This window comes from Oxyura jamaicensis, chromosome 6, assembly GCF_011077185.1.
Source record: "Oxyura jamaicensis isolate SHBP4307 breed ruddy duck chromosome 6, BPBGC_Ojam_1.0, whole genome shotgun sequence".
Taxonomy (NCBI): Eukaryota; Metazoa; Chordata; class Aves; order Anseriformes; family Anatidae; genus Oxyura; species Oxyura jamaicensis.
This window is the reverse complement of record NC_048898.1, coordinates 25,289,863-25,312,263: the sequence shown is the minus strand read 5'-3', so window position 1 is coordinate 25,312,263 and position 22,401 is coordinate 25,289,863. Positions and strand designations below refer to the sequence as shown.

The following is a 22,401-nucleotide window of genomic DNA, read 5'->3' as shown; positions in this document are numbered from 1 at the left end:
CAGTTCCAAGCTTCAAACTTGCCAGAATGGGATCCCATAAAAATGCGTGGGCCATTTCAAGGTATGGTTATTCTTTTTACTTCTGGCAGCCCCCATGACTGTCAGGTATCTGTGCCTTCTCAGGCTCTTCTGTGACGTTACTGACAGAAGCACCCAGTAACCCAGGTTGTCATGGGTTTGGGACGAGGACAGAGGAGTAGGTTTTGATTCTCTCTCACTCACTGGTAAAACCAAAGTTTCTGCTGTAGCTGGGGTTTGAGTAGGCAAGGAAGAAGTGAGAGGATCAGCACCTTATGAAAGTTCGTAAAGGCTTAAAGATTTTACAGTTCTACCATCTCAATACTTTTCTTCAGTGTTGTGGAAGACAAAGTCTTAAAGGAATCCTCATAAATCCCAGTGAGGGGACTTCGCTGGAGATAGTGAATTATGCAGATTTTATATGCTGATTACTCTGGTCTCCAAGATCAAGGGGCACTTCTGATATCTCTTCCTTTCACATTGCAGATTCAAAGACAGCATTTGTTTGTTGCCTAAAGGGGAGGCTGAGTGTGAAATAAACATCTGCAAACTCTGAAGCACTTCAGTGTTTACAGACAGTTGTGGGAGAAAAGTGCTGCAGCTTAAAAAAAAACACTACAAAAACTCCCAAACCAGTTGGACGTAAATACAGTATAATCACAGATGATTAAATGTTCTGGGGAAGGAGAGCTGAGGCTTTTTTAACTCATTTCTCTCTCTCCGTGGCATCCTTTAGGAGAAGAAGCTTATCTAAGTATTTGTCGTCAGCTGATTTTTTTTTTCCCCCCCCCCCTGCTGCTATAAATAATTGCTGCCTCTTTTGTTTTCCAGAGCGAGTACATCGCACCCTGTGATTGCAGACGGGCGTTCATCTCTGGATTTGATGGCTCTGCAGGTACTTTTCCAGAACTTGGGTTCTTGCTAATGTCCAGAATTCCCCCATAAAGAAACGGTCTCATTCATGGCATGGGAGCAGGATGGAAAACTATCCAGCTTGTTTGGACTGTTCTCTTCCCATCTCAGCCTCTGCAGAATTATGTCTTGGCTGCCCACTGGAATTATGTAATATCAGCGCAATAACAAGTTTTCAGAACGTTTGACCCGTCAATGAACCATCCGTAAAGTGAAATCCTGTTAACTCCTTAATGTGGTTCTTGTAACCTACGTTCGTTTCTTTTGACGTGGAGCCAGTATGAATAGAACTTTACAACGCCCGTTTGGGTTGGGTAAATAGTAGGGATGGACTTCAGCTAGCCCTTCTGTTTAGAGAGAGCCAGGGCCAGAATCACAGCATTTGGAAACTGAACTCTGTGGAAAAGTTTGCTTATCTTGCTGAGACAGGATGTTTTCTTGGCTGTAGGATAGGTCTGTGTCAAGAGACCTATTTTTTACGTTGGCTGTACCCTAAGCAATGTAACTCTGCTACGTGATTGTTAGAAAGTCACTTTAGTCTACTTAAACTAAATTTAGGTCTTTTCCCCCCCCAGTTGTAAATTGGTTTAATAAATACCGATAATTACTTGTTTGGAGGGTCCATTCATCAGTTCCTATGAACTACTCTGGGACCCCCATGTGGAAGGAGATAAACTCAGGGCTGCAGCCGGATGCTAATAGGTAATTTGAATCCTGCATTAATGTCATGCCTTCCACACTGCCGCCTCTTAATCTTCCTGTCTGTTTTGGACCCTCATTATGTACCTGGAAGGCCTGTGTTCCCAGCCTAGCATTTGTTTAATCAATGAAGTTTCATTCAGGGTTCACTCACCTTGCATTTCCTGATGGAATGCACTATTGCTTTACATCTTGTCAGGTTGAAGCAGCTTAAAATGGGATTCGGGGGTGTATGTAGGAGTTCAGTAGAAAACAATCCACTTTTGGAAACTCTGCTCTGCTAATCTGTGCTTTGGTTCCTGAATGTAGGTGAGGGAGAATATAGTCAAGATGCAGAGACTCAAAAGACTTGTGGTGTGTGTTTTTTTTTTTTTTTTTGGTATGGGCAAGGCAGTGAGAGTACCCTGCTGGGATGTCACTGCCTTCTGCCTTAACTGTCTGTTTACATCCATCCATCTGGGGTCAGCAGAATAGGACAGATGGGACAATCAGCAGAGGTTTATGTTCATAGTTCCTGTTCAGCCATCTCTGCTGCAGCTGTAACATTTAGGAAAGGGGATGCAGCTAGGAGTGACTTAGGAGTTACTTAGGCCAGCCTAGTAACACCTGCTTCTTGTGGGTGGCCAGAGCTCAGGCTTCCTACCTGTAAGAAGATGGGATGGAGTCTGGGGATGCACAGTATGTGTTCGTGTGACAACAGCCAGGTGGAGACCGACTCTAAGCAACCTCTAAATAACCACATCTTTCTGCCTTCCTGCCTAGGTACTGCCATTGTAACAGAACAGCACGCAGCCATGTGGACAGATGGGCGCTACTTCCTGCAAGCAGCAAATCAAATGGATAACAACTGGACTCTCATGAAAATGGGTATGCAGGAGACCAGGATACTGCTCTGCTGAAAAACACTCAACAAGCGCAAGCTGCTTCACCCATGGTACAGCTTGGGCAGTAGGGATACCCCATCGTGCAGGAGTTTAGGGACATACTGGATACACTGCTGCTCCTGCTTCAGGGTCTAAGGGCCCTGTGTCTCTTCTTGCCCATGGGTCTAGACATGCATTAGTAGATGTCTGCATCAGCTTGGACTTGGTATTTTGGGTAGTGTAGTAATGTTTTTGTATGACTGCTTCTGTGAATCTTTTCTTATTATATTTTTTTTTAATCCATGGAGGTCTGAAAGATACACCGACTCAGGAGGATTGGCTGGTGAGCGTCCTCCCAGAAGGCTCGAAGGTGGGAGTGGACCCTTTCATTATTCCAGCTGGTTGGTTTTACTTTATTTTATAACTCTGGGCTGGGCAGCTAGTTTTCGCTTCTTTGCTTCCCTGGCTAAGCTGTTGTGTGATGATGTGCAGCTAAATGTTGCTGTACTTTGGTCCAGATGGAGTGGTGGGGGGTTAAACCATTATACAAAACAGGTTGGATTTTAGTTTTAGGCATGTGTCATGAGAACTTCTCGGCAGCTTGTTGACTCCAAAACATAAGAGATGGCAACTACTCTCTGGACTTGCAGTGACCTTATGTGAAAAGCAGAGCCATCATTATGGCAGTCTCTGGGGTGGCTCCTTCCAGTGGCTTCTCTCTCCCAGCTGGAGCAGTTCTTCAGCAGAAGCATGAGGCTCCTGGGCCACAAGGTTCTGTATCTGCTGCTGCCCTGCTGTGGCTGTGTTTGTGGAACTCAAGTTGCAATAGCTTTTGCTTTTTTTTTTTTTTGTTGGAAGGAGAGGCTGTAAAGAAAGGAGGAGACTCAGATTCTTGTTTCCCCCCAGTGAATGGGGCTGTTGTTCATCAATATGTGTTCTTTGAAACTATCACTCTTGACTCTTCCTTGTGTCAGACCAATGGAAGAGGATGTCCAAAGTGTTGAGAAGTGCTGGCCACGATCTTGTACCTATCAAAGAAAACCTGATTGATACAATCTGGACGGACTGTCCTCAGCGCCCCTGCAAGCCTCTCATCACACTGGACCTGAGTTACACAGGTGAGAAGTTTTTACTCACAGAATACAGGGACTGTTTATAATGTCCTATCTCCCTTTGCTTTTGTCTTACAAGACAGTGAGAAAAACACTTCTGGAGCCCAATAAGGTCTGCTGTGATTGGTTTGAGAAGTTGGTCAGACCTCAGCTAATGACCTCTTTGTTCTTGAAACTTGACGTAACTTTGCTAGAGGCTGGATAATTTAGAAACAAATCCATGGATGTCTGGAGAGGGCAGCTTGTTTGAGATGGTTTGTGTCAGTTACTAGGCAGGACTGAGCAAAAAGCAAAACAGTCTGCTTTGAGTACCTCCAAAATCCAGTTCATTTGTGTTTCCACCATCATCCTCAGTAAAGTTGGTGACTGTAGCCTTTCGTATTGTGTTTTGCAGGGGTCAGCTGGAGAGACAAAATTGTAGCCCTCCGTTCAAAAATGGCTGAGAGGAAAGTCCTGTGGTTTGTGGTAACGGCCTTGGATGAAGTAGCATGTAAGTCTTTGCATTGCCCTTCTCAGTTCTTCCTGCAAAATAAATGACCTCCTTGCCAGGGTGAGAGGCACTCATGACAGCCAACGTGTTTGTTAGATGTCGATTAACTTGTATCAGCTGCAGTTGAGAAACTAGGTCACAAACAGCGAGCCTGCATTTCTGCACATTGTCTTTTTACACCAGTACAGCTCCTGGATACACTTCTGGCCTAGGAAGGGCAGCAAATGACCACTTTTTGAAAACAGCACAGGCAAAGGTAAAGGAAAGTTGTACATAAAGCTTCAGGCAGTTTCCAGAGGGGTAAAAATGACCGTGAGATCTTCTGGTTCTAAAGTATCCTGATGCTGCTTCGCCCTATGGGAAGATGGAGGCTGTTATCTGCTGTGAAGGATGGGCTATAAACAAAGCAGTGCAACATGTGGCTTTGTGTACATAAGGCAAGGGTGGGGCTCATGGCATTCAGTCATCTTCCGAATTGTCACAAGGTTTTATGTCAGTCTTTACCTCTCCAGTGTATGGCAAATGCTTTGATTAAAACAAGTATGTCAGGGCTCAGCTGTTGTTTCCAGATCGTTTCAACCCAGGGTCCAAGGGTCCTGTTAGAGGGTCTCCCCTGCGTTTGGGGCCCCGGGGTAACTAGGTCTGCACACCCTGGCTACCAGCCCAGTGTGTAAAAGGGAGGGTAGCCAGAAACAGCAGTGGTTCCTCTGGGACTCCTGCTAGTTTTGTGTATCCTTTGTGCATCCCAATGCACACGCTGGTGCAGTGGGAATGTAGCACTGGCAGGGTGTGTGCTGCTTAATGTATGTACCTCATGTCTGATCTGACAAAGCAGAAATGAAAATGGCATGCTCCGAGCTCCAGCACTGCAGGCACAGAGTCTCCGGCGCTGGGAGAAGCCAGTTTGTGGGGGCCTGTGGGCTCTCCTGGATCTGGGACACCAAGCACAGAGTTTGTTTCATGAAAGAAATACTTCAGGGAGTGGTGAATATGATTCCTCCCTGGGGAGGCCTGTGTGAGCAGAGATTGTCTCACCTTTTCAGGCGCATCTCCAATTAAATTAATGATAAATTGGTGCCCTGAGGTGGTTTCAAATTAAATGTCTTCAACAAAGCTAAGCTAGGTTATGAATCAAGGGTTTTAAGACAGACCAGAGGAGGTCATGAGAGAAGCTTATTGCCAGGTACCTGGCTGATTTCCTATCCCAAACTGGGGGAGGAACGGGAAGGTCTCTTTAATTCAGTTTAATTCAATGTCCTGTATTAAACTTCAGACAAGTTTTTGGGGACAGAAAGAGAGGGCCACAAAGGAGACCTCCGTACTGCATTGGGAATCGTCTGAGCGAGGAAGTTTGTACCCATGCAGTAAAGAGTTCTTTGTGGTTCTCTCTTGCTTTCAAGTGACCTACTCCTCCCCTGGGGAGAATCAAACTCTAGTTTGACTTTCGTGGCAGAATTTGCACAGTTCGATGAATACAGTCTTGGTTGTGATTTAGGACATGCTGGTTCTTTTTCCAGCTGTCCTGCTGGCTGGTGTTATTGCCTTGAGTAACTCATTTTAGCTAATTGGATATCCTGGGGTTTTTATTTGACCCTAAAATCATGAGTTTGGAGATGCTGAACATCTACTTCCCCTCTTGACTTTGCCTGGAGTTGTGAGGAATTAATTTTATTTTTTTTGGGGGGGGGAAGGGGGGAGGAATTAAGACTGTGCAGCCTGAATCTTAGGTGTTGGAGGCACCCAAAGGAGAGGCCAAAAAAGGAGCATTTTGGTCTTCCTTATTGTTTCCCTTCTCCCTCAATTATCAAAAAAAAAAGTTTGGAATTAAATGATATAACCTCTTAGAACTTTGAACTCATCTGGTTGTTGAGAAGTGAGCTTTTATCATACTGAAGAGACTAGAAAGAGCAAATAATAATTTTTTTATCATGTCCATATCTTTTTTTTGCCTGTACCTGCTTTCTCTACCAAGCCAGCTGTCCTTTAAAAGTTAAACCCTAATTTCCTTGCTCGATGGCAGTGTTTAAACTGTGGTTCTGGTGCCATCTCCTGGCAAAAATGAGGATTGCCAGAAAGGCAGCGGGATGTGGAACAGCTGGGTGGGAGCTGGACCCATGGCCTGCACCCGTGACGACTCATTGCTTGACTGTGTTTTGCTGAGATTATTTTTGGCTTTCATTAATGTTGCAAAAGATGAACCAGGACTGTGATTCTTGGCATTCTTATTTTCCAGGGCTTTTCAACCTCCGAGGCTCTGATGTTGAGTACAATCCTGTGTTTTTTGCGTACGCCGTCATAGGAATGAACACAATCAGGTGCTTATATTCCCCTCTTCTGTCGCCCGAGATGTATTCTTCTGTGGGAGATCCGTTCCAGCAAAGCATTTGTCTTCTTAAAACACTTAACGCTCGGATGCTTTAATGTCCCTTCTGAGCACATTTGCCTTTGACATTAATTACTTTCCTCCCCGATCAGATTTAGAGAGGCAGCCAATAGCTGTGCTGTGCCCCTCAGCACCTCAGCTAACTTGCAGGGTTGCACTGGGCAGGACAACTGACCCCTGTGGGTGTCACCCTGAGATAACGGAGGGCTGTTGGAGCCCGGGGTGAAACGTGGGTAAGAGCCAGTGCTGACCCGGGCATTGGAAAACCTCTCTGACTTATGAGTCACCTCAAAACTTCAGGGACCACGCAGTAAAGTTTCAGGACTGATTTAGGACAGAAGGCTACTTTCCCTGCTACTGCCGCATAACATGAGCTTCAGCAAGCACAAGAGTTTTAGAGGCATCTCCAAGCTGCTGGTTAGATGCGTCTGGGGTAAAACCTGGCTGAGTGAGTACAAGTTGCATATGAAGGGTGAGCTGAACTTTCTTAATCAGTGAAAGAGAGGACAATGTGGTACTTAACAGTAGATTTTCCACTTTGAGATGTTACTCTTAAAAATGAGGGAATGGCCATTGTGTGCTTCTGTTACTCTCTCTTGCTTGAAGCACAGTGATGGGATGCAGCCATTGTGAATGTGTCGTGCAAACAAAAACGCTATCAACTCCTTTCTTCTCAGCAGGATGGTACCTCATAATTTCAAAGCGGGATTTAAGCTGTACGAAGGCTGGTGGATAAAACAGTATAGAGCAAAGTGTGAAGCATAACTGACAAAATCCTTTTTCCCTGAACACCAGAACAGCATGGTTTCTCCTTCCATACCTTACCCCAACTACTGTTGGACGGGGTCCCATCCAAACTGCCCTGTTCTATTTCTTTCTCAGGCTCTTTATTGATGGTGACCGGATGACGGACCCAGCTGTGAGGGAGCATTTACAGCTTGACTCCACGCTGGAGACAGAGTTTAAGATCCAGGTGTTGCCCTACGGATCAATCCTGACGGAGCTGCAGGCTGTTGGTGCAAGCCTCTCACCCAAAGAGAAAGTGTGGCTCAGTGACAAAGCCAGTTACGCTCTGACTGAGGCCATCCCCAAGGTTTGTGGCTCTGGCAAGGAAAAAGGCTTTTCTTCTCTTTGTTGAGCATGGTCAGGAATGGTGTTAATGAGGGCAGCTGGCCTCAGCTTCCCTTCCACAAAGCATGCCACGGGCTGGAGCTGGGGCGGAAGGGATCCAGCCGTACTGAGGTATCGAGGCGTTGTTTAATCCTGGGGTTGCTCTCGATGGAGCTGCCCTTCCAACTCACTAAGCTGATTTACTCAAAGAATTGTCAGCTTAAGATAAGACAAGTATAGAGAGAGAGAGGGGAGGGAGAGAGGGAGCAGGGTGAACTCAGGTCACCATGCCCACGGCTGGAGCATAGTGTTGCATAGACCAGCAGTTAGAGCTGGAAATACTCTCAGAAACTGAGCAGAAAAGTTGGGCTGGACTTTCAGGAAGGGGGCACTGGGCTTGGTCTGAGCGTGTGAAGATGGTTCACCTTTTATTGGGTTCACCTTTTATTGCAGTGGCTTGAGGATATGAGGCAATATGTGATGTCTCATTGAAGACAGGAGAGGAGCAGGGAGATAGTTGTTGCAGCAGGGAACCTTGTGAGGAGACAAGTAACTTGCAGGCGCTGGTTGTCCAGGCAGTGATTGCATCTGCTGAGGGACAATTGTAGCATCAGAGTAATTTTTGTGCAGCTCTACATACTATATCTTACCCTTGTACTTGAACACGGCTGTTTGGAGCCCCGCTTTGCACCTGATACCCTGGTAGCCGTGAAAGGAGATACTCAGGGAAGGACACAGCAGCAACTGCAGACAGATAAGCCAGCTTCCATGTATCTTGTGTACATCTCTTGTTTAGTAGAGATCACATTCTCTCCGGAACATCATCCAGGTTACAGACACATTTAGTACCCAAAAGATGCTGAGAGTGAACACCCTGCACAGCAGTATGGCAGGGAACCGGGATGTTTTCCAGTGGATGTTTTCCAGATGTTGCTTTAAAAGACCAGACACACTGAACAGTCTGTGTTTGTGCTGAGTTATTTAACAGTCCAGGCTTGCTACCTCAGCATCACAGGGCTCAGATTAAAGGGTCACTGAAGGAAGAACTAAATTGTAAAAAGTTCTTGGCTGCAAGTCTTGCATTCACCCACCACCAGGTTTCTGCCTCCATCAAGCAGACAGATTTTTCCTTCTTTTTTGTCTGGGTAAACTCTCCAGCTTTCATGGCCAGCATAGCAGGAGCCATGTGTTAGTTTTCTCCAGTTGGGATGTTTGGTTATATAATTTGGTAGCTTCATTGTGCTTAGGACGTCAGGACAGATGATAAAACCAAAACAGTTTGGCAAGTTCTGTTGCAACCAGCACATCCCTTTAAAGTGGGATGTGGCTCTCAGTGCTTTTGCACTGACTCGAGGGAAGCATGTAGTTTATCTTTCTTTTTGATTTAGTAAAAAAAAAAAAAAAAAAAAAAAAGGTAAAAAATTAAAACAAAAAGAAAACACCACAAGGCATGTGCATGAGCAAGACAGGCAATCCTTTTGCCCCTGCTTGGGGTTAAATGTTGTGACACCATCAATCCATTTCTAGGTGCAAATGGCACCTGAATGTAAAATGCTGACATTCTGCCCACTGCCTCTTGTTCAGTGTAATGGCAGGCACAGAGTCAGTGGAGCATCCAGGGTAAGTTGTCGCTCTTCTGCCTTCAGAGCAGAAGCCCCCTTGTTGTTTGGTACTTGGAGTCAAAGAACTGCTGCCAGTTTGGGTAAGTTGCTGTAGCTGCTTTACGCAGGGCGAGTAAATGTCCGTATGGACAAGTATAGCAGGTCTGGCCTAGATTAAGGAATTTAATGAGTTGTAGTGAAGTTATTTACCCCTTTAGCACTGGAAGTTTTGTCTAATACTGAGTCATTACAGTGCTACTTGCCCTCTGTATGCATATGGAGAGTCCCTGCCTCAAGGAGCTCTGTGCAGTAGAAAGAAGGGCAAGGACTGAAATTTCTTGATTAAAGACCATTTAGAAAGTCACTGGCAGAGCCAGAGGTTTCCCAGTTTTCATGCTGGGTGTTTTTCAGTATCTCTGTACCACTTCACATCAGCTGAACAACTGGCCTGGGGTGTTTGAAGAACCCTGGTCCTAGAAGTCCATCTACTGCCTGTCTCCATCAAAGACAAATATTGACATTGGCAAAACTCCAGTTTGTTATTAAACACAGGTCTGCAAACCCTTTGTAGATTTGCCTACAACTGCATGTAAATATGCTTTTCACAGGAGAGTAATAGAACCTGACAGTATCTGTAGAAGACGAGCCGATCTAATACAGAACAGAATCTGACTGTTAAAAAGTTTTGTCCTGGCTCTGAGAGAGCTTTCCTGTGGCTTCTTCAGTGCTTTAGTTTCTGCATAAAGTAATGAAACTCTTGCTGTTGTTAAAAACTGGGAAACCATAAGCCTGTAGGATTTGTGTGAAATCTGTTTTGCTGGGGGTCTAACAGTCCTTTCCCATAAGTTTGAGTCGTGCTTATTTGTATGCTGGTGTGCTGAGAGAGGCACACCATTTTCCTGCTACCTACTTACGTAGCTGCTCATCTCATCTCCCAGGATATAACGGGTAGAGCAGAGAACTGGGGGGGCAAAAGATTTTGCTCTTGTTCCTTCCATACTGTGATATGGCTCGGACAGGTCACCTCAGTGAATTTCTGAGGATGTGCTGAGAACCAGCCAAGTGTTCCTGCCAGCCTAAGGACAGCTGATGTGTAGGGAAAGCACAGTAGTAACTGATTCCTTTCCAGTTCTTAATGCATTGGAAAGGTTTGTCTCAAACTGGTGATGTAAGCTCCTTTCAGAAGAGGACAGCATGTAAAACTGCTTCTTTTCATGTTTCTTGGGCTGTTGAAGTATTTGTCAGAGCTGATCATTAGAGGTGGTGGTGCTGGGTGCTAGAGGAGCTAGACCCTTAAGGGGTCTTTCAGGTTCAATTCCAGTGCTTGGTACATGGGCTGGATACCCTTTGCTCACTGCTGCCTGAGGTTAACAGTCAGGTAACGAGTCAAGGTGACTTTTTAGGTCTGTTTGCACAGCTTGAGTTCTGCCTGAGTCCCTGGAATTGGTGTTCTCATTGGCTGTCTCTGGGCCTTTAGTGAACAGAACCAACAGGAATCCCCTAGCTCAGAAGTTGATATGATATTTATGATATCCAGTCTTGACCCTGCTTTGTGACATGTTGTTGACCCTTCAGTTCCCTGGATTTCCCTGATGGCTCTTCTTCCTTCAGTCAGGGACTGTTTCTCCTCTTTACTCCCCAGTACACTTAGCTGAGCAGCAACCAGCATCTCACAATGCTGAAGGTTGAGGGAGACTGCCAAAGTATGAATTGTGGCCAGGCTGAGTTATTAAACCTGTAGGATTACGTAGTTTCACTAATCCACAAGTAATCCCTGTCCTTCTGCTGCAGGCTTACCAATACCTCACCCCGTATACCCCCATCTGCATTGCAAAAGCTGTGAAGAACGCGTCGGAAACGGAAGGCATGAGACGAGCACATGTAAGTGAAGCCTTGAGAGCCTCCTTGCACATGGCAAGAGGCTTGCTTTATGTTTGGGGCAATAAATTGAATTTTCCCTTTAGTTTTAGCATTTTGGATTAAAAAGCAAATATTAATTCGGATGTCAGGTTAAAAATGTTTTCCGTTGGATGTCTCTTGCTGTTGGAGCAGATTTTTGCTTGTTTAGTGTTCCCTTGGAGTGAAGAACAACATTCTAATTTAATTGCATGAGGATCCAGCCTTGCTCTGTTGGAAGACCATGTAGGCTTGAGAAGTGTTACTTAGAATATGAACCCTCAAAGGGATCTTCTCTCCCCTTTGCAAGTTCTGTTGCTGGTCTCACTGCAATCTTAAAATTATCAACACTTGAATAAACATAGTTTAAAGAACACAGAGAAATTCTTCAACACGTGGTGCAAAACACAGGCCAAGATATTCAAAAGCAGTTTGTGTCCTCGAAGCACTCCATTTTCATGTCTTCATCATGACACTCTGGAAGTGAGTTTGATTTTCCAGGATGTTTCACATTTTCAAGTGAAGCAGTTGCCTGTGAAACAGATACATGGTGGGGCTGAAACTTTCTTTTGTTTATTTCCTGTTCCAAGCAGTGGGTTTCACAACAGGACAAATGTGCTAGTTGAAGCAGTGCTGGCAACTCTGGGCTTGTCCCTTATTTGCTGCTAGTTTCTTGGGATCTGCTACTCCTACTTCAATGCTTTATTGCCCTGTCAGTTAAAGGGAAGTAAAAATACTTGTACTGTGCAGAGAAGATCTTGTTCCACTGTTCATGGCCAAATGTGTTGCGTGGTTACCTCCCATGAGCTGAAATACAAGATTTTGTGTGTAAAAGAGACCTGAAAATCATGTGTGGGGTAAAGCCAGAGTTTGCTGAATACTTGGTAATTCTTCAGAGTAAGATACATCGCAGCAGAAAACCTGTATCAACACTTACTTAATTGTCCTGGTACACTTCCAATGCTTGCAGTAATTGCAGGATGTAGAAGCTGAAAACACCAGGTTACCTCTTAGTTTGTATTTCTGAAACTTACAGGTTGAATTGTTTTGCATCAAAAACAGTGTTTGTACTGAAACTTACTATCTTCACAATTCCTTTTTCTTGTGCCTATTTTAACATAGGTGAAAGATGCTGTTGCCCTGTGTGAGCTCTTTAACTGGCTGGAGAAGGAGGTAGTGTATTAATTTTTTTAAGCTGGAAATTTTATTTATAAAAAAAAATCATGCTAATGACAAATTTTACTTTTCTTTATACCCCCCTTTGATATAAGTGGGTAAATAATGGGTTTTCTTCTGGTGTGTGTGTTCAATCATACTTCCATCCAAGGCCAAAGACATTTTTGTTGAAAACACATTCCCACTTATTTTGCACAGACCAAAGCCAGAGCAGGTGAGGAATGACGTGAACAGACTTAATGCAGTGTTAATACTGTCTTGTGCTGGTTTGTTAGTGCAAATCATAAAGGAAGATGAAGTAGTGTCTGGCAGAACGAACAGATTTGGTTTATGAATGCAGAGGTTTGGTCATGCCCATGTACAGTAAAACCGGGATAAAGTGAAATTATTCATGTTTGCTCTGGTTTAGAAGTACACGACGAAGGTGCAGAATGTCAGTTGTTGCACAGTCACTTACTGAGCTGTGCTGCTTGTGTGCTACTGCGTGTCTAAGTCCACTGAACTCACCTATGGAAACGCTTTGACTTCCACAAGGTGCCTTTTTACATGTCTGAGTAACTCAAGAAACCTGCCTCAAGGGTTATGAGACCTCTCTCTTTTCCTGTCCAGTCCAGGGCAGGGTGATTCAGTCCCTCTGGGTTGTAGGTTTTGATTTACTAAACGCCTAAAACTTGACATCCATGCTTTGTTTTTTCCTTCAACTGCCTCCATCTCTAGATTAAAGGCATAAAATTTCTGCTAATAGCACGGACTGTTGAAATGGAGAGAACTGTTTACACTTACTGTAACGTGTATGTGAGGAGATGTGGCGTTGTGAGATGTTACTCTGCATATCTCAGTGCAGTAGATACTGCCCCAGCTGTTCCCTAGGCGAGGTTCAGCAATCCCGCTCTGACCAGCTTTGCTCCCTGCTTCTCACACACCCTGCACAATACGGCTGGGTTTGTGTTCCTCATTACTGAGGAATGAGGACAGAGAACCTGGAAACAGGCCACTTCAAGATTGGGTTTCATAACACTCAGAGGGGAGGCAGTGTCTAGGCATATAGCATTGCTTTGCTAGTTGGTGTGCTAATTCAATCTGCATCTTTGTCCACTAGGTTCCAAAGGGAGCAGTGACAGAAATAACTGCTGCAGACAAAGCAGAGGAGTTTCGCAGGTAAAATATAAATCTCCGTGAGGGTTTTTTCTGGGTGGCATTTTTATCCTTTTTATTTTATTCTGTAGAAATCCTGCTCACTTGCAGATACATTTTACCTGAGGACAAACCATAACTCCAGCGTTTCTTTGAACGTTTCTAAGAGTTGGGGAAGAATTGGGCCTCTTGGGAGGTACAAGTCCCAGCACACTGGGTCCCACTTTCCTCCTAAGACAGCAAAGAGGAGTGTTGCAGGTTAGGACACTTAAATGAGATAATTGCTTTCTTACCACAGTTCATGGAAGAGTTAATTTCCTCTTCTGGTGGAGAATGAGCACCATTTGTATTGGGGGGTAGTCCAGTCTGTATATAACAGGATCTCCAGAAAAGTCTATAAGTAACAAATAGTTCAGGACATCTCTTCCCTGGGTGGTCTGGGTGGTGAACTTCTTTGTAAGAAAAGGGTGGAGGTGGAAAGCAGGCTTCCACATGGTTGGCTCAACAGGATTTGGATCTGTACAGTTCTTCTCTCCAAGCGTTTCTTGCCCAGGTGGCTTTCAAGGCTAAGGGAAGGCTAATATGAAGTGAAATTGAGGATGGGGCACTGCAGGTGCTTGGTGTGCTCTTCTTGCTCGTGCCGTACTGATCACAATCTTTTCTTTCAGCCAACAGAAAGACTTTGTTGAGTTGAGTTTCGCTACTATATCAAGCACAGGTCCAAATGGAGCCATCATTCACTACAAGTAAGAGAAACGTGGCTGCTGCTTTCATCCTTCAGCAAGCATAGTTGGGATGAGTTGTCTAGCTCTTTGTGGAATCACAACAGAGTATGATCTCACTCCAGGGAGATGTAGTCGCTGTTGATTGCCATCTTACTTTATTCCACCAGAACTTCCACACATACTAAACGAAGATCTCTCCCTGCTGGCAGCATGCACGTGTTATGATGCTGAACTGCCCAGGGGCCATAGAAAAGGGCTATTTGGGGGCAGAAGTCTGGGAAGGACAAATATGAAGTGCAAGCTGTTTTGCAGTGTGTCCAGAACAGATGCTGAGGGTTTTCCTGGAAGCAACAAAGCTATTCTTTGTACTTCAGTGCTATGTACTGTAGAAAATACATTCCTCAGTATAAACCCTGCTTGAGCATGTGTTGGATTTCTATCACTGCCACAAAAAATCAGAGCTGACACATCTAAGCTTGCACTTAATATGGTTTCTGGACTGTAGATGTGGGCTGGAGACCTTAAAGCGGTGGAACAAAACCATTTGTCTTTAACTGAACAGGCCAGTTCCTGAGACCAACAGAATGCTGTCTGTGAACGAGATCTACCTCCTGGACTCGGGAGCACAGTACAAGTGAGTGGGATGGATGGGGCTGACCCGCTACGTTTTCTGCTCCTAGTGACCTCCCTGCAGGGTCAGCTTGCAGTTGCTCTGGCAAACATGGCAAAGCGTGGTTTTGACTGCAGTGCCATTTCACAGAAAGCCTGCTTGTTGTGTGCCTGTGGAAGGAGATGGATGTCCTTGGCTATACTCGTAACCCCACAGTCACTGCCAGAAGGCTCCGGGCAGCAGACTAGGGCTGATGACTAGCCTGGCCTGGGGTAGGGGATGAGATCCAAAAGTGCTGTTCCCTAGAATCCCATTGACAGCGTGATGGTAGATATGCTCTAGCTGGTGGTACGCGTTCCTGTGTGCTGCAGCTCTGCTCACTGGCACATTCATGTTAAGAGTTGCAGGAAGGAGGGAGCAGGCCTGGCCTCCCAGGTTTAGCCTTAGGCTGCCTACAAAGCTGAGTAAGGATGTGGGCAGAAGGTAATGATTTGGCTGAGGTCACAACGAGATGGAGCAAAGGGGCAGGACAGCACTGCCTTGTGGGATTCTCTCTCTTTACAGAGAGACTTGGGGCAGGGTTTCTTATCCCAGGGGCCACTTGGTCTCAGTTGTGTTTTTGGGAAGGCATCATGTCTGACTCGTTTTTTTTTTTTTTTGGCTGAAGCCTCAGTCTCTGCAGCTGTTTATTGTGTAGCTCTGACCCCTTGGAAAATGAAAGAAGGGGTGTTTTTAACCAGTGCAAATAGATGAGAAGTAGTGTGTTCAGAGAGATGCAAGATAGACCTGGGTGCTCCTTTGAGATGAGCTTTGTCTTTAGAGCTATGCCTTTTGTTTTGTCAGTCAGGAAGAGCCTTGAAAATGAACCATGTAGACATCTTTTGATAAGATTTTTACAATGAGATCCCTCTCCCTGCCTTCCCCCCCCGATGGCCTAATTAATGATTTCCTTAGTGCCACTATGAAAAGCAGCCCTTTGAATAAAATGCAAGCTGGACATCAATGGCACTGGGTAGCATTGTCACAGGGATGCTCAGCTTGTCACTGCTGGGAAGTTAAACCGTGAGTTCTTTTGTGACCATGGCCAGTGTGTGCTGGGAAGAGTGCTGGCACAGCAATGAGTGCTTCAGAGGAAACCCATTATTTCAAGACCCTTTGTGTTTTTCACAACAGGCTCAAAATAAAATTTGCATAAGGAACTTCAAGCCGTTTTCTGATGTCTCAGACTAACCCGTATCCAAATGATAGATAATTTGTAGCACAAAGCATCCTGAGGATGAAAAGGACACAAAACCTACTTGCACTTCCTTCTCCTCAGCTGGTAGCTGTAATTTGTGCATAAATATATATTTTTAAGCTGCTAATGAGTCATCTTTCATACAGATAGAATAAATTTGGCCTTCTCTGTCCTGTTCTCAATGGGCAGGTACCAGCTGCTAAACCTCAAATTAACTTGATGTTTATCAGCAGTCCAGATTATAGTTTGAAAAGAGCTTTGGGATCCTTATGGATGAAAGATAACATTTTGAATTGTAAATCATTATTGTCACATCAGGGATGTGTGTGTGTTAAGGAATTTTTGAGATTGGGAACTTCTGTAGCATCAGTTTTGCGTAGCACAGAGTGGATAACTTTACCCAATTATTAGTCTGTTTTTCTGCAGCCTGATTGGGTTTTCTGTGCATTTTCACTCTGATCTTTCTTTCCCCCCAAACCTCCCCCCCCAATTCCATGGCTTCCTGCATCTTTCTTTGCTTCTGGAAGAGATGGTACAACAGATGTGACCAGGACAATGCATTTTGGCACACCATCAGCCTATGAAAAGGTAAGTTGGCATCTCAGTGTTCTGCAATCTGACCCTTACTAGAGATGCTTAAACCATGGTGACTTAAATTTAGTGATGTGCCTTATTGATACATAGTCAAAGGGATCTATCAGGTGTCATTTCTTTACCTATAGAAGTGACAGCATTTTGCTGGCTGAAACGGAGACTGTCAGACTTGAGATTTTCAAAACATCAGCAATTTAGAGAATGACACTTTTCTATCATAAAATGCACACCTCTCATCTCCTAAATGGCATGTCTTCTCTAAGAGATAATAAAATCAGTGGGCTGTGGATACACATTACTGGCTGCCCAACATGGGAGGTATAGGAGTTTCATTTAGCATAAAGCTCAGTGTCTAATGCAGGGCTGCAGTAGTGGTTTGTGTTAAAATCCAGTCTGACTGCTCTGAGAAGGTCTGTGTTGGAAATTCAGCAATGTAATTTTGTTTATCTTAAATTGTTTCTTTAATTAATGCTCATTTCATCATTATAGTTTGCTCAGTGATGAAAATATGCTGTAGGGTATGCTCAGAAAGTAAAGCTATAGCCACAAAAAATGAGTCATGTAGGTCAGATGAATCCTGCTGCTAAACCTGCAGCCTGAGATTGTGACACATGCTGCATATTAGCTGAGAAAGATCTTCAGAGTGATTTGCACTTTCTGCTCATGCTTTGCTTTGGTGTTGCCAGTCACTGGAGAGCATGAGTAGGTCTTTCCAGATCCTCTGCAATTTGCTACAAGATGTGGTCCTTCCTTCTGTTCATGGGAAGGACAATGTTTTGTCTCTCCCTGCGTATTTATGGTACACGTTTCTTTGGCAGGAATGCTTCACCTATGTCCTGAAGGGACACATAGCTGTGAGTGCAGCCATCTTCCCGAATGGAACCAAAGGTAGGTCGGTGAGTGGGAGTGCTGGACCATGGCCATGGCGACCTCTGAAGAACCATTCTGTGGTCTGAGAGCAGTGTTATGAGTGACAGGTCTAGATGTGTTGGGCAGATGGTGGTGTAACTGTCTGTGTCTGTTTCCAACACAACATTTTGGATTCTGGATTATTGATTTTTCTCTTTTTTTCAGCAGCAACCAGCACCAAACGTTTTGAGGGGGAAGTCTGAAGGGTGTTCAGAGTGCTATGGTTCTAGGGTGATGGCAACTTTAATCAGTCACTGGCACTGTAATACACCCATGGCCTGCTTGTGCTTTGAGGTTGTCTTCATTATGCTTCACTCAGCCTTATCAAAGGGATAGGTCACTTTCCAGCTTCAAAAGAACTGGCTAATTGTCTTCCAGTTAATGAGGAATCTTTTATCAGCAAGCAGCATGGGAAAATGACGCACAGAGGAGCTGTTTTGATTTTGTGCAGGAGAAGCTGTAATATACAATCACTGCTGGTGAATGTTGCAAGCTATTTTCTCCATGGTCCTAAACCTGATATGGAGATGCCTTTTTGTAGAATTACTTCCAGTTTGCATTCTTGGGTATGTGAAGGTAGTGGCATGAGGAAACCCCAACTGAAACTGGAGGGTGTCAGAACTTGCATGTGCGGACTTGGTGTTTGTATGCAGGCAATAGAAATCCTCTCCACTGATAGAAACAGCCTGAAATGACTGGGCATCCAGGCAAGAAGGCCGTCTGGTTTGTTCACCAAATGCAATTATCATGTCTTCCACTTTGAGTTAACCTAGCACAGCTACCTTGTAAGAAAGATACTGAATTCTCTATGCACTATTTAAACACCAAATTCTTCCCTGAAAGCCCCAGTGGAGCAAGCAGCAAAACAGAAAGGCTGTGCAACCTGGGAGGGAGAGGGGCTTTTGAGATAAGAATGGGCTTGAATGGCAGTCTAAGTGTGCCCTATAACTTCCAGCAAGCCAACAATTTGTTTTCTTTGTTCCTTTTTAATTTCTTTATTTTTCTTCACACATTTTCTGGATTTAAGCCCTCAGTGTGATTATCAGTCTCTGAGGAAGCCTGAGTAGATCAAGTTTTCTTTCCATGTGTGTCTGTTCCCCTTTGCCTGCAGGTCACCTTCTAGATTCCTTTGCCCGCTCTGCCTTGTGGGACTGCGGTTTGGACTACCTGCATGGAACAGGACATGGAGTTGGCTCTTTCCTAAACGTACACGAGGGTCCTTGCGGCATTAGCTACAAAACCTTTGCAGATGAACCTTTGGAGGCTGGCATGATTGTCTCTGATGGTATTTGACGTTGATGTCTGGTTTTAGGGGGAGGGACCAAGCTCTTAAGATAAGATGCAGAAGGGATAAATCTGACACTGGTGGAAAGGGAGGATGGAATCATAAGCTCTGGCCCTGCCTTCTCAGTTTATTTTAGTTGTTGTTTAAGCTCTCTGGGTAAAGACCCGCTGATTTTAGCTGTCACAATAAAGTATATTTGCAGTTGGGTTCTGCAGGCCTGCTTCCTTCTCTGTACAGTGCAAACCTCAGCAGAGCTGTGCTGCTGACCATCCCAGCTCTGTCAGGCTGCCTTCGCCTTCTGCAGTGGAAGAGCTGGCTACGCAACTAGGTGGACACCAGGAGATAATTCTGTCTTTGCTATGGGCTATTTGAGCCAGCAGTTTGTCATTACACGCCTTACTCTCCCAGTAGTAAATTAACAGCCTGTTGGGTTTTGCTGGGATGTTTGCATTCGTTCAGGGTTGCAAGTTCTTTCAGGGAGTCAGGGAACACCCTCTTAAAATGACTTCAGGGGAGAGGTTTCCTACCTGCCTTTCATAAAGAGATGAAGATTTTCTGAGTTTCTGGTACTTGGAACGTGTACTTGGTGCTCTCTCTTGACTTCAAGGAGACTCTCTGAGCTCGAGGGCTGTCTGGTTTCTCCTCTCTTTGAGAACTTGTGCTGTCACCTTGCTTGGGGCTTCTGTGCAGATTAAGTAGTCAGAAATCTGTTTGCTCCTCTGAGTGCCTGATGTCAAGATTGTTTAGTGACCTCAGCAAACTAAAGCAATGAAGGGGAAGTTTGGCCATAGGGAATAAGTATTTGCACAGTGTATCTGTGTGTCTTAGTTAATTATTGTCTGTTTCTGCAGAGCCTGGGTATTATGAAGATGGGTCCTTTGGGATCCGAATAGAAAATGTTGTCCTTGTGATCCCTGCTGAAACCAAGGTGAGTGACCTACTGACAATGCACTTTTCTTCATGAGTCAGTGGTTGTAAAACTTAGAAAACTTAGAGTACTGGAGCTTGAGGTGGGATCATGCTGCAGATAGCTGAATCCTACTCAAGTCTGCTGCTCTCCAAAACCCTGCTTTGGTGAAGACTGATTCTAAGTCTCCCCTGTTAATGGGGACACAGAAGACGGTTCTGCTTGTGCAGTTTCCATAGGTTGAAACGTGTGTGAGAGTTGTTTAACAGCGTTTCCTGCCTGGGTGTCAAAGACCAGAATCATCTTTAATGCAGCCCCTTGGAATCATTGCTGGTTGATCTTCTCAGGTCAGGGTTTTTATCTCTGATAGAGAGTCCCCCTTGGCAGTAGAACCAAAGCTACAGATAGATTTTGACATTATAATTGCAGGTCTGTCTGGGTTATGCTTTTAGAAATGCCAAACTGGAAATGACCATATGGCTATCAAGTCCCCTACAGTTGTGACCTGGGACATAACCTTTATGAAGTGACCACTGAAAGAAATGACTGGTTTATAGTGAGATGCTCTGCTTGATGTATGAGGGGAAAAAAACATTAAGTTGCTACATTCTCATCTGAACATTACAAGGCTGCTTTTTGCTGGCCAGTGAGTTTACTGGCCATAAGAGTATGATTTTGCTAGAGCTGTTTCTAAGAATTTGCAACCCCATTTGTGTTTCTGTTGCAGTACAATTTCAAAAACAGAGGGAGCCTGACTTTTGAACCCTTAACCCTGGTTCCCATCCAGACAAAAATGATTGATGTTAGTTTGCTGACACAAAAAGAGGTAAGTGAAACAGGAAGTTTCCACTGCCTTCTTTATGCTCGAACCTTTTCTGTCTACAAGAACCATTCGCCTCTGCTCTGCTCGGTAGATTCAGAGAGCGGTCCTGAGGAATCTGACTTCTTTTAAAAAGATCTAATTTTGAGTGGGAGAGTAGATGAGATGACCTCTCTAGAGGTCCTTCCCATCTAAATCACTCTATGACAAGGGTAGCAAGGACACCCTAGTGATGTTGTTTTGGTATTTGCTGGTACGTGTAGTCTTCTTTCCTACTCTTGCCTTCGTTTGCTTCTGTCAGACTGCCATGCTGTCTCCCCAGAGACTTACACTAATGACTGTCCCATGTTACTGTCTGTCTACTCATGATCAGCCCCATTCAGCCTTGCCACATTTATAAGTGTGTATGGACTCTGGGCAGACATACTTGCTCAGTAGTATTTATTTCCTGAAGAGCTTTACACTGTAGCTTTCTGCTTAGGTTTCCCACTACCTTTACCTTGGCACGTTTCATCCTGGTTTTCTACCATGTCCATTTTGCCTCAGTCTATCCTCGTTTTCTGAATGATAATCCAGTTTGCATTTCCTTTTTCTGAAGAGGACTGAACAGTACCAAGATCCATCTGCCTTAAGGTTACCTGTTGATATCAATAGGCTAACTCCTATTTCATCACTGCATTGTTCAGAGTTACAAATTTGAAAAGCTATTTACTAGGCTGTGCCAAGGTAGCTATTTTGACTTGCTGGAGAAAGTGATTTGCAGAGACTTTGAATATTTGTCATTTGAACTGAACCTTAGCTCCTCTGAAAACCCAGGACTAATTGCTTCAGTTCCTACCCTCATCAAATTTACAAGTCACTTCCATGTATTAGAGGTCTGTCTCTGGGACAGGATCCCATCCTAGCGTAACAGCCCATCTCAAAGTGGCCTACTACTGTCTTTGGCTATGCACAACTTCTAAAGGCACCAGCTATTATGCGTTCATACTGAATATCATACCCTTCCCTTTCTCTAGTTGAACTGGGTGAATGACTATCATCAGAAGTGCCGGGAGGTAATTGGAGCAGAGCTGGAGAGGCAAGGTCGGCTTGAAGCTCTTCAGTGGCTCATCCGGGAGACAGAGCCTCTGATCAGAGTTCAGTAGCTCCACGGTTGTCTTCGATACATGGAACATCAGGACTGCTTGGTGTCACTAACTTATGTCTTCTTGGCCTGTGACACCACTGGGATAAATTTTGTCAATAAATCTTTGGAAATCAGAAGGGGGATTTCATTTAGTGTCTTCCTCCTCCCCAGCATTTGCGGGTACTGTGGGGGTAAGGAGGGTTACTGTCTCAACACTTTTTGAGCGGGGGGGAGGTTGAGAGTAGAAAGCAAACAAAATAAATAAGCATGTTGCCTTTGAAACAGGGGTCTTCTTGAAATAATGGTTCTAAGAGACAATACTGGAATATTTTATATGGTGTGGTTTTTCACTATGAAAACTCAGTATTTTTACATACTTGGGTTCCAGTTGCTGGGATGCTACCCACACAGCAGGACTGATTTCTGAATAAAAGTTTCCAATACGTTATTTGCTCTGTCTGGCTTCTCTTGCAGTCAGTGACATGTTGGGTTGGACAGCTTGAAGGAGGGCAAGGACCAGATAATTCCATGTTTGTGTGCATCCTGCTTGGACAGTGAAGAAATAGAGCTGCATATATGTGTATAGAGCCGCCTTGTGCTAGGAGCTGGGCAGATGTGATGAAAAGGCCTGGGGGGAGCCATCACTTCTGTCTGTGCTTTGTGGCAGATCATGGAAAGGATGCAGTGACACTTGGCAGAGGGTTGTGCCTGTGGAGCACCCAGGCCACTACTTCTGTCTGTTGTTATTCGTGGAATACTTGTATATCCCCTGGCAGTGCAGGATGCGTGGGCAG

General features: G+C 44.6%; 1 protein-coding gene across 3 annotated transcripts in view; it reads left to right on the top strand.

Annotated features, from left to right (window-relative positions):
- XPNPEP1 (X-prolyl aminopeptidase 1) overlaps positions 1–22,055 on the top strand; it is a 29,718-nt gene extending 7,663 nt beyond the window's left edge. For all 3 annotated transcript variants that reach the window (XM_035330201.1, XM_035330200.1, XM_035330199.1), the window contains exons 3-20: positions 850–913; positions 2,392–2,496; positions 2,801–2,893; positions 3,467–3,610; positions 3,999–4,094; positions 6,328–6,409; positions 7,360–7,570; positions 10,980–11,069; positions 12,207–12,257; positions 13,360–13,418; positions 14,063–14,140; positions 14,682–14,753; positions 16,494–16,554; positions 17,379–17,448; positions 18,581–18,754; positions 19,606–19,682; positions 20,389–20,487; positions 21,498–22,055. In XM_035330201.1, coding sequence (XP_035186092.1) covers positions 850–913; positions 2,392–2,496; positions 2,801–2,893; positions 3,467–3,610; positions 3,999–4,094; positions 6,328–6,409; positions 7,360–7,570; positions 10,980–11,069; positions 12,207–12,257; positions 13,360–13,418; positions 14,063–14,140; positions 14,682–14,753; positions 16,494–16,554; positions 17,379–17,448; positions 18,581–18,754; positions 19,606–19,682; positions 20,389–20,487; positions 21,498–21,626 — 1,755 coding nt within the window. In that variant the 3' untranslated portion in view covers positions 21,627–22,055. The remainder of the gene's footprint in view (positions 1–849; positions 914–2,391; positions 2,497–2,800; positions 2,894–3,466; positions 3,611–3,998; positions 4,095–6,327; positions 6,410–7,359; positions 7,571–10,979; positions 11,070–12,206; positions 12,258–13,359; positions 13,419–14,062; positions 14,141–14,681; positions 14,754–16,493; positions 16,555–17,378; positions 17,449–18,580; positions 18,755–19,605; positions 19,683–20,388; positions 20,488–21,497) is intronic.
- Positions 22,056–22,401: the final 346 nt, after the last annotated feature.